Below are 10,113 nucleotides of genomic sequence, written 5' to 3' on the forward strand. Positions count from 1 at the left end.
ACCTATATATATAATTTGACATGTAATCAAACTATATTTTCATTTATTTTGTAGATCAACCACAATTAGTAACCATTACTTTTGTGGAAAATAATGGAGAAAATAATGAATAGAAGGAAGAGATAATACGACAATTTTCATATGGTTGTAATATGACTTTTTGCCTAATCCAAATGCTTAAAAGTTTAGTTTTGAATGCCATGTAATTGTCGAGCATATGAGCATAGTTAAAAGTTAACACATAATTCTTTTGTTGAGGTTTGAGGTTTAAATTTTTATGTTCACGTTAATGTACTAGAAAGATTTCAAGTAAGTGTTTATGATTTTAAACAAGGAATTTTTTAAAAGTACAAGAAATTGCAAAATTATTTACACCCTTCCGTATAGAATAAATTTGAAAAAGAAAAAAAATTTATAAGCTTACATGAAATAAACATAAATATACTACGATCATGTATCCAATCTAAACGAGATCTTATATCCTAATTTAAATAATCTTATATAGACGATTAACAATATTGATACATAACAAAATAAAGGAACGGTACAGTATTTAATAGTGAAAATATATATACAATACTTAAAATATTCTATTTTTTTCTTATTCTAAAAAAACATTAGAACAATTTAGCCAATAAATAAATTAGGGGTCACATATTGATTTAATATCCAAATTCGAACGGAGAGAGTCTTTCTCCGTCGTCTATTTTCCCGCCCATTCTTCCAAAACCAACACTCCCATTTTCTCTGCCTCCTTCCGGTAGGTTTTCTTCACCCATTTTATCTCCGGCGCTCCATTTCGATTCCATGTTATACATTTCTCAGCGCCTTTCCAATCTTCATCCCTTCTCAAATCCTCTTCATTTCCAGTGAAAATAAATGAGTGCTCCCATGGAGATTTCTTTCCCAAACCCTCCCTTAGAAGCCCAGATGTCTGAATCAAATGGCATCAGCTCCGAGTCAGCTGCTTCTTCTATTGTAAATGAAGACAAAATTCTCGTTTCAGGTACTTCTTTAACAGTTTCTGTGTCATATTCTCTCAAGCATTTCTGTGCTTGTTTTCAATTTCAGAGCTTTGTGGTCTGTCTCTTATTTTCTTTTGAATTTTGTGTTGTATTTTAGTCGAGGTGTGCTTAAAATCCTCCAGCACTGCTCGGATTGAAGATGTTCGGTTGGCCGTTGAGAGGTATAGTGCTGGAAATGTGTATTAAGCTTTTTGATATTTGATGATTTGGATAGGGAAATTGGATTTTGGGTTGTTTTGTTCCACGAACTCTCTGGATTTTTTTTGAACTTGAAGTTTTCTTAAGTCAATTCACATTGCTTGAAGATGAGGTTGTCAATTTTGTGTTTTCTAATTTGCAGAATGCTTGAGAAGAGAAGTTTAAGCTATGTTGATGGGCCTATTCCAGTGCCGCTTGATGACGCTTTTCTCACAGAAAACGTGCATGGAATCCGAATTTGCGACTCTGGTATTTTCTTTTTCAATTTATACGCACCACTGTTTAGGCATAAAAGAGGAATGGATTGGTACCAATGGGTAAAGGAGTTAATAACTTGATTTCTCTAGAAAGTATATAAATTTTGTCAGTTTTGTTGTCTATAGAAGTTATGGAGGAATTAGCTAACGAAGTAATCCATCCACTTGTGGGCTAAGGGTTTAAAATGCTAGAAAAATGAAAATTTTCTTAGCAGAGAGTTTGATTATTCCATTAATTTCTGTCATCTTATCTTGGAAACCTTAATTGTAAACACCTTTTGGTGTCGGGTTTATCTCTTTGTTTCATTAATCAATGAAATGTTTCTATTTCCAAAAAAATTCGTAGATAAGGTAGATATTCATTACCCTGGTTATGATGCCGGATTTGTGTTTTTGGCAGACGACGGCGTGCAAAGCCATGACATTCTCTTGTTCTGGCAAGTCAAACCTGTTGTTCATGTCTTTCAGGTGAAGGTCACTTAGTCATTTATATTGGTTTTCTTCCGTACTCTACTGTATGACTGATATTTTCACTGCATTAGTTCACTTCTTTTGTTATAAATTTACCAACTTTTTTGGTGCACGAATGACCGCCTTTGTTCCTTTTAAATTCTGTAGCATAAAATGACAAAAGTCTAATTATTCACGATATATGATAGTAATGCTATTCTGCATGTTTGTTTTCTTCATTTCCATTATGTTGGGACTTTATTTTTCACTTGGTGTGGTTAGATTGATGTATATTATTTATGTATTGCTCGTTTAGCTTTCTGAAGAAGGACCCTGCGAGGAACTTGGTGGGGAAGGACAGATTTCTAGTTTTAATGAATGGATACTTCCTGCCAAGGAGTTTGACGGGATATGGGAAAGGTTAGCTGTCATTTTGTTTGTTTATTTCTCTTTTACGCCATTTATGCCACAGCTTCCTTTTGACGAATCAACCTTGTCAAATTCTCCTGCAGTTTAATTTTTGAGTCTGGTCTCAAGCAAAGGCTTCTTCGATATGCTGCTAGTGCTTTGTTATTCACTGAAAAGGGTGTCGATCCATTCCTAGTTTCATGGAATCGGTAAGGGAAGTCTTCTCTGTTTCAGCATTACGATGGTTCTAAGAATTTACAAGGGTGGTTATAAGACATAATGTTCATTGCTGAACTATTTGTGGAGTTCTCTGTCATTAGCTTTCTTATTTTTACTTTCCTATATATGTTTGCCAACTAGAATCTAAAATTTATCCTCGGGATTGTATTATCTACTAATGTTTGTTGTGCGCATTTACCGGGTATTAAGCCGACTCCAATTTTGTGTTCTTTACCTCTATGGCACGACTTTTTACATTTTGGGATGAACCCCCCAAAGAAAAGACATCTCAATGCATATAAAAATGACCATCCAAAATCCTAATTTAGATGTCAAAATTGTGTGAGAAAATCACGAACCTCATCTAATTGATGTTGGCGTCTATCCCTCCGGAATTTAAATGCGCTACTGTGCAATTTAGGGATGCTTTATCATGTTTTACACGATGTGTATGCCCAGTTTGTCAAGATGACCTATAAATCCAAGAGGGTAACATATAATTCTCGTCTTTTTACGTGCTCACAGGATTGTCCTATTACATGGACCTCCAGGAACTGGTAAGACCTCTTTATGCAAAGCACTGGCTCAAAAACTGTCGATAAGATATTTGTCGAGGTTTGTTAGTAGATTCTATTGCTTTGCTCCAGTATTTATTCCATATTTATAATATAATAAAGATACAACTGTCCCTTGTTATTGATTAGTTTCATTTCCATTATATTCAGATACCCACACAGCGTACTCATTGAAGTTAATGCACATTCACTGTTTAGCAAATGGTTTTCTGAAAGTGGCAAGCTGGTATGGCTTTCTTCATCAATAGATGACCTGCATTCTTAATGAATTTTCACTTTGTTCTAGGCGGAGATCGTTTTAATTTGATGTAGCGAACACTTACATATGTTCGGTATTTTGGCTCTATGCCTCTATCGTATTCAAGAATACATGTTTCCCTTAATAGGTAGCAAAGCTATTCCAGAAGATTCAAGAGATGATAGAGGAAGAAGACAATCTGGTATTTGTTTTGATTGGTGAGACTTACTTTAGAAGGTTGTTAATTCCATGCTTGTCCTTCTTCGACTTCATCTTTTGTATTTACATATTTTGCGGTTTGTAGATGAAGTGGAAAGCTTAGCTGCTGCTAGAAAGGCTGCTTTGTCTGGTTCAGAACCTTCAGATTCCATTAGGGTATGCCATTGCCTTTTTTTTTGGTCCCTCTTTCCACCCTTAATCATCCTATCTGACCAAAAGAAAGAGAGAAAGAAAGAAAGAAAGAAAGAAAGAATATGCTTTTATAAATTATACAGGCCACTAGCCTCGTAATTCAGCTGATGCATATACAACTCCGAACTGTAATATCACAGGTTGTCAATGCGCTACTTACACAGATAGACAAGTTGAAATCGTCACCAAATGTAGTGATTCTGACAACTTCCAATATAACAGCAGCTATTGGTGAGTTCACAATCAAATGATGTAAAGTAAAGATTTATCTCTACAAAAAAAAAAAAAATTTGGTCGCGTAATTACGATTTGGATTTAAAACTTTTGTGGACCGTTTCTGGAAGCTGGCAGTTGGCATACTCATCTGAGTGCAACTAGTCACTAGAAAAAAAAGGAAAAGGTAAGAAAACTGAAATCGTTTCAACTTTTGTACTCTGGAGGCTACAATTTCTCTTTCTCGAGCAAAGATAAAAACAATTCCCAAGTGTGTAGCCCCTCACTAAATGTTCCAATTCCCACTCATTTTCTTCTGATTTTCATTTTCAATTTTCTACAAATCTCAGTACTTGAATTAACTAAAATTTGGATTTCAGATATTGCATTTGTGGATCGAGCAGATATCAAAGCATATGTTGGTCCACCAACTCTTCAAGCACGTTATGAAATCCTAAGGTCCTGCTTGCAAGAGCTTATACGCACTGGAATTTTGTCAACTTCTGAGGTCCATACACACTTAATAATTGCAGCTTTAGCATCACTTTTGGCTTCCTTGGATTCTCGTTGAAACAGAGTACATAGCCCATAGGCATTCATGATTCTCACCATTTCTAAATTTCTTAGGGTTGTGACCACTCTATGCTTCCTAACTATGCTGGTTTGAAAGAGAAAGTAAACATTCCAGAGACTGAGAAGGTTGATGTACCGCTTCACATCAGCAAACTATTGCTTAAGGTTGCTGAAGCATGCGAGGTCTGTAACAAAAATATTGGGTGCCTAATGATTCCGCGAGTCCTTCAATGGCCCCTGAACCATTTATTGAATTTTGTTCACAGGGTTGTAGCGGACGTTTCTTAAGAAAGCTCCCATTCTTAGCGCACGCGACTCTAGCCAATCCATGTACTGGCGATCCTTCAAAGTTCTTGTTCGCAATGTTGGAAACGGCCAGGAGGGACCGAACAGAGTTACCTGAATGAACATATTGTTAAGAAGCTTCTTGTGCTTGTAATTGATGTTGTACTGATAACATTTACATATACGGAACTAAATCTGGAAATCAGTTGTAGAAGCTGACGCTATTTGAAAAGTCTACTGAAAATACTCATTGAGAGCTAATGTCAGCTATCCATTGCGTATAACCTTATAAGGACTGTTTCTGAAACTGTTGCATTGCAGATTTCCCTGTTGTGTTTTTTAGTGTTTTCACTCTCTCAAATCTCAATCACGTACCCTCCACGAAATCAACTGTTAATATGGACAAAGCTATATATGCAAATGATATGATTAAAGTTTTATCCATGTTTTAGAGCATAGGTTTCATTTGTTCTGTTCATTTGTCTGTATGATCAGTTACATACATGGACTATTAGGTACAAACTTGCAAGGGAAAAAAGCAGAAAAGAGAAGGCGTACATGCCAGAACATGTGAGAAGAGGAACACCCAAGAAAAATCGGGTTCACTTTGCCACAACCGACCAAAAGGGAAAAGAAAGAGGAGCCAAGAATTTAAACTACATAGATAAAGATCCTTTTTTGAAGGGTCGTCTTTAACAGAAAGGCCCAGCTTTGAGGTATCATGCTTTGCTTAAACTGGACCCTCCATTACACACACACACACACTCTCTCTCTTTTCCCTTTTCTTCTTTACCTGTGAAAACGTGCCCTTCCACTGTACATTAAAGGGAAACATGCATGCGGGAATATAAAGATCTTAGAGTCTCCACTGTGTGCGTGTTCCCATGGCAGGCTTATAATATCAATGTTTTTTCTTGTTCTTGTTAGTTTGTTGATGTTATAGAATCCTCTAGTGGGAAATTATTTGCATCTGAAGAACTAACTCTTTTTCTCTCTTACAGAAATAATACCTGCTTCTTCCCCCCTGCTATCTTGCCATGTTTCTTGCTTTCAATAACAGTTCAAGGACGATGCCAATCAACATTCTTGCTGCAATAGAGAAGCCACGAAGAAATTTTTCTTTCTTGCAGTCTTTTGAAATGGGAAGCTTTGTTTTGATCGTTCGAACAATGGTTCGAAAATTTAGACGTCCTTGTAAGCAGAGTGTTATAAGGGTTCTTTGATGATCTCATACTTTGCAAAGGGGAATTCAGCATCCTGGTCCGATTCAGTGAAGAGTTCTTTCATTTGTCGTCTTCAAAACATGCACACATGAGTTTCTACTTCTCTTTCTTTCTCTCTATCAATCATGATCTATTATCAGATCTGTAGTAGAATATTTATAGTTATGTTATTTCGCAAGTGTTTTGTTTATATCAGATATATTTTAAGGTTTTGAGTGTAATTTCTCTGCATGCATGTCTGCATCCGCAGCTGATTGATGTAATAAAAGTTTCTTCCCATTTTCGGTTTTCTATACATTATATAGCATTTAACCCTTCTCGTACCTTTTAGGGTTGTCGGATTGAATTTTGTTTAGTGTTATAAAGGTCGAAGGTTTAATTCTTCGTCCATAATTATTGTACTAAAAAAAATCTTTCAGTATAATAGGGTTGATTTCAAAGTTGAATTTTTTTCATATATGAACCTAAACAAACTTGTTTGTTTTTAATTTCTCCATCTAATTAGTTACCTATCATCCATATATGTGTCCATATCTTCTTCTTCCCTCATTGGTGCTTTTGTTAAAGTGCAATTCTTATCTCTTATGTTGGCATAATTTTCAACTTCAGTGAAACAACAAAGTCCAATAAAAAAGTCTCCTTTGAAATTAGTTTTGTTTTTCTTCTCTCCCTTTGGAAAGTCTAGAAGCAGGCTTGTAGCAACTTTAGAAAATATTTATGTAACGCTTTGACAACTACCCACCATGTAATCAAGTTCGATAATTTAAGTTCTTTCTAGCAAACGATAAAGTAAACTTAATGCGATAATTCATTGCTACAATTAACTTTAAATATTTATAACAATTTTTTTTAGAAGTACATATTTATAACAATGGAACATTCATAGTATACAAAATATAATAGTTCATAATGTGAGCTCAACCATCATATAAATTTTTACCTAAATAGGAAACACACCACGATATTATTAAAACTGATATATATTCGTAATATATATACATGCAACTAAAGAAAGCATTATTACTTACAAAAGTAACATTTATTTTTTTAAAAAAACAATATTGTATACTGAAAAAGAAGTGTCTCCACCAGTGTTAGGCTGGGATCTGATCAGGTATCTGCAAGTTTGATTTCTTAAAAAGAAGTCTTATAATTTGACTGTAGAAGTTCAGGTTATTGAGAGAGTGTGTGAGGTAACAAAACAAAAACATATTGAGTTCTTTTTTCTGAAACCATTGACCAGACTCACCCTATATTAAGAAAAGTCAGTCTCATGAACAGTTTCAAGTGGGGTATATATGTTATATTATATTCCTATAGAGGCACTGTTGCTACAGTTTTAATGATACTTTTCATGTGGGATGTGGCAGATGCAGTACTTAACTTCAAGGAATATTTAGGGTTTGTTTGGAAGGTGTAGTTGATTATATTATAATCTAAGTGATAATAGTGTGTTTCCCTTTAAACCCATTTTAGTATGAATTGTAAATAAGGAGAAAGTGTGATTACAAAACAGCAAACATGATAGAAAAACAACCAAAGGGTTTGAGAAAAATCCAAATTGATTTATTGTTGGATTACTTTGACGTATACTTAAATCGACCATAATTAGGTTGATGGTATTTTTAGTGTGAGCTATAATAATCGAAATATTCAACCATTATAATAAGAGAACCAAATATTGAGTGGACTATAATATCTAATTCTACCCAAAGTAAGTTTGGAGTTCAAATAAAACCATCGTTATTCTTTGAAAAGGTGATGAGTTGGCTTAGTGCTCAATAAGTATTATAGACATAATAAAAAACTTAGTTCAATCTAAGTTGGTCACTTACCTTAGAAAATAATCAAAATGCATCCCATCTAACTCAAATATAAGAACTTATCTGATTTGTCTAGAGGACTTCTTCAACTCCATAAAAGAAATTTACTTTTAGTTGACAAGAAACTTACCTTTCCTGCCTTAAAAGATCCCCAAATTTCCCTTTTCATTAAGTTAATCATGGCTCCATTAGACAACACAAGGTGTAGTTTTAAAGACATGGTTTGGGGGAACAAATTAATGGAAGGGTCTTTGTCATTTTGAGTACACTACGTTCTGTCCAATAACAATTTGAAACATGGCAAGACAGTCTACCATTAATTACTTTCCCTTAGTGTAATTGTGAATCTGAAGACTAAAATTTTCTGTCTTTTCAGACTATAACATGCTTCAGTTTGTTTCATATATATGATAGTTATTAGTATTAAACTTTAGAGTAATGTTCAAACTTTTTGATCTCTTTCAAGTGACATATTCCCTATGTTAAAAGTTTTGTGAATATATTAATTGGCAGATCAAAATATAGCGAACACTAACAGACTGAAAAATTGTGTAATTGTTCCAAGTTCGACATAGTTGATGGAATTTGTACTTTGTCAAAGATAAAAAATTCTGTCCTTCAACTTCAACTTTCTATAACTAAACCACAAGTTGGTCCATCAACATAATATCATATTCTATAAGCCCATGGTTCAGTTGGGCTTCAAAGCTTTGAAATTGCAATTTATGTCAATAGTTCTTAGACACCATATGATAAATTGTACGCTAGTCACTAATGTTGTTCATGAATGATCTCATCAGGTCGAATCCGAAAAAAATTGATTATTCCTTACAAAATCGTCATAATAATTAACTAGCTATATTGGTAATCATTTCAACATTTATGTCTATCATTTCCGTACATTTTTCAATTGGGTTCTTCTAATAAACGTGTCAATTTTAACATGTCAATGTCCAATTATTTCACATCTCACAATCTATTTAAACAACCAAAAAACAAATATGTTTAAGTGCATTTAAAGTTGCACCATGTTTTTTTAATCAACTCAATCCTTTCCATTATACTTTTGTCTGCTAACAAACTCATTGATTGTTTTTCTTTCTTTTATAGTGTGATTGGAATAGGTGGGTCAAAGGTAGATCGTTGTCTAAGTGTGGTCTTTTAAACAATGACAAATTTCATGTTAGTGCTTAAATTAAACCAAAAAGTATAAATAAAACATGAAACTTAAAGTTGCTAAAAACACAATACATATCATTTTCTAAAAGAACACAAAGGAGAAAGTTTTGATTTTAAAAATATTATCATATGCAACGACAAAGCAGAACAGAAACATTTGGAATGGTAAAGAAATAGAATATGTATCACCTTTTCCTTCTGGTTTGATGAGTCACAAATGAAAAAACAATATTTGATTTTGGACCCATTAATACAATTTGGAAGTGGGCTCCAACTATTTTTATTTTTTCAAAACTTGAAGACATATCTTTAGAAAAATAAATTTTCCAGCAACTGTGGTTTGACTGTACTGTTGATTAGTAGATGATAGTGAAAACATTGGTGGGTCGAAATCACATTCTCTTAAGAATGGTGTAAAGGATTGTGCAATTGTTTTCATTCTCAAATAAGTCAAACAATTCAAATTTAGATATAGTAAGTAGTACACAATATACATATTTTGCAACTTCCACCTCATTCAGGAGAAGATCAAATTGAGAAAAAAGTTTTAACAAACGTTATGGAAAAATGATGCTCGAAGACCAGTAAACAATACGAGACAACAACAACATAGATAGCATACAATTTCAAATATGAAGATGTGATGACTAGTTTTCCCCTTCATATAGTGACTATCACCCTTTGTGACAGTAATAAAAATAAAGTAACTTGTATAACAAAATGCATAGAACATGAAAAGAACAATACTTAGATGCATCTTAGGATATACTTACTATCTTTTATGCATTTTATACATGAAAACACAAAATTAAAATGTTTGAAGAAAGATGTAAGAAGAATTTTATCACGTGGTAAGTGTAGTTTGAGATGGATGAAGATATTATAAAAAAGAATAACATGGGCATTATTACAAATATAACCAATAAGGGATATACTCAAGTATTTTTTTCTTCTTCTTTTTGTTAATTTTGATATTCCAAGTTGTAACTCTTGTATGGCTTGTTCTTAATGTCTTGTTGCTTACTTTTATATAGAG

At 33.6% G+C, this 10,113-nt stretch overlaps 1 protein-coding gene across 1 annotated transcript; it reads left to right on the forward strand.

Annotated features, from left to right (window-relative positions):
• The first annotated feature begins 647 nt into the window (after positions 1-647).
• On the forward strand, positions 648-6,370 carry LOC101207135 (pachytene checkpoint protein 2 homolog). Its single transcript, XM_004152444.3, has 16 exons — positions 648-760; positions 871-1,006; positions 1,123-1,186; positions 1,366-1,472; positions 1,881-1,948; positions 2,247-2,350; positions 2,443-2,547; positions 3,083-3,172; positions 3,283-3,358; positions 3,519-3,588; positions 3,675-3,745; positions 3,922-4,012; positions 4,375-4,502; positions 4,622-4,750; positions 4,834-5,568; positions 5,854-6,370. The coding sequence occupies exons 2-15, from the start codon at positions 880-882 to the stop codon at positions 4,972-4,974; spliced, it is 1,371 nt and encodes a 456-aa protein (XP_004152492.1). The 5' UTR covers positions 648-760; positions 871-879; the 3' UTR covers positions 4,975-5,568; positions 5,854-6,370.
• Positions 6,371-10,113: the final 3,743 nt, after the last annotated feature.

This window comes from Cucumis sativus, chromosome 1, assembly GCF_000004075.3.
Source record: "Cucumis sativus cultivar 9930 chromosome 1, Cucumber_9930_V3, whole genome shotgun sequence".
NCBI lineage: Eukaryota > Viridiplantae > Streptophyta > Magnoliopsida > Cucurbitales > Cucurbitaceae > Cucumis > Cucumis sativus.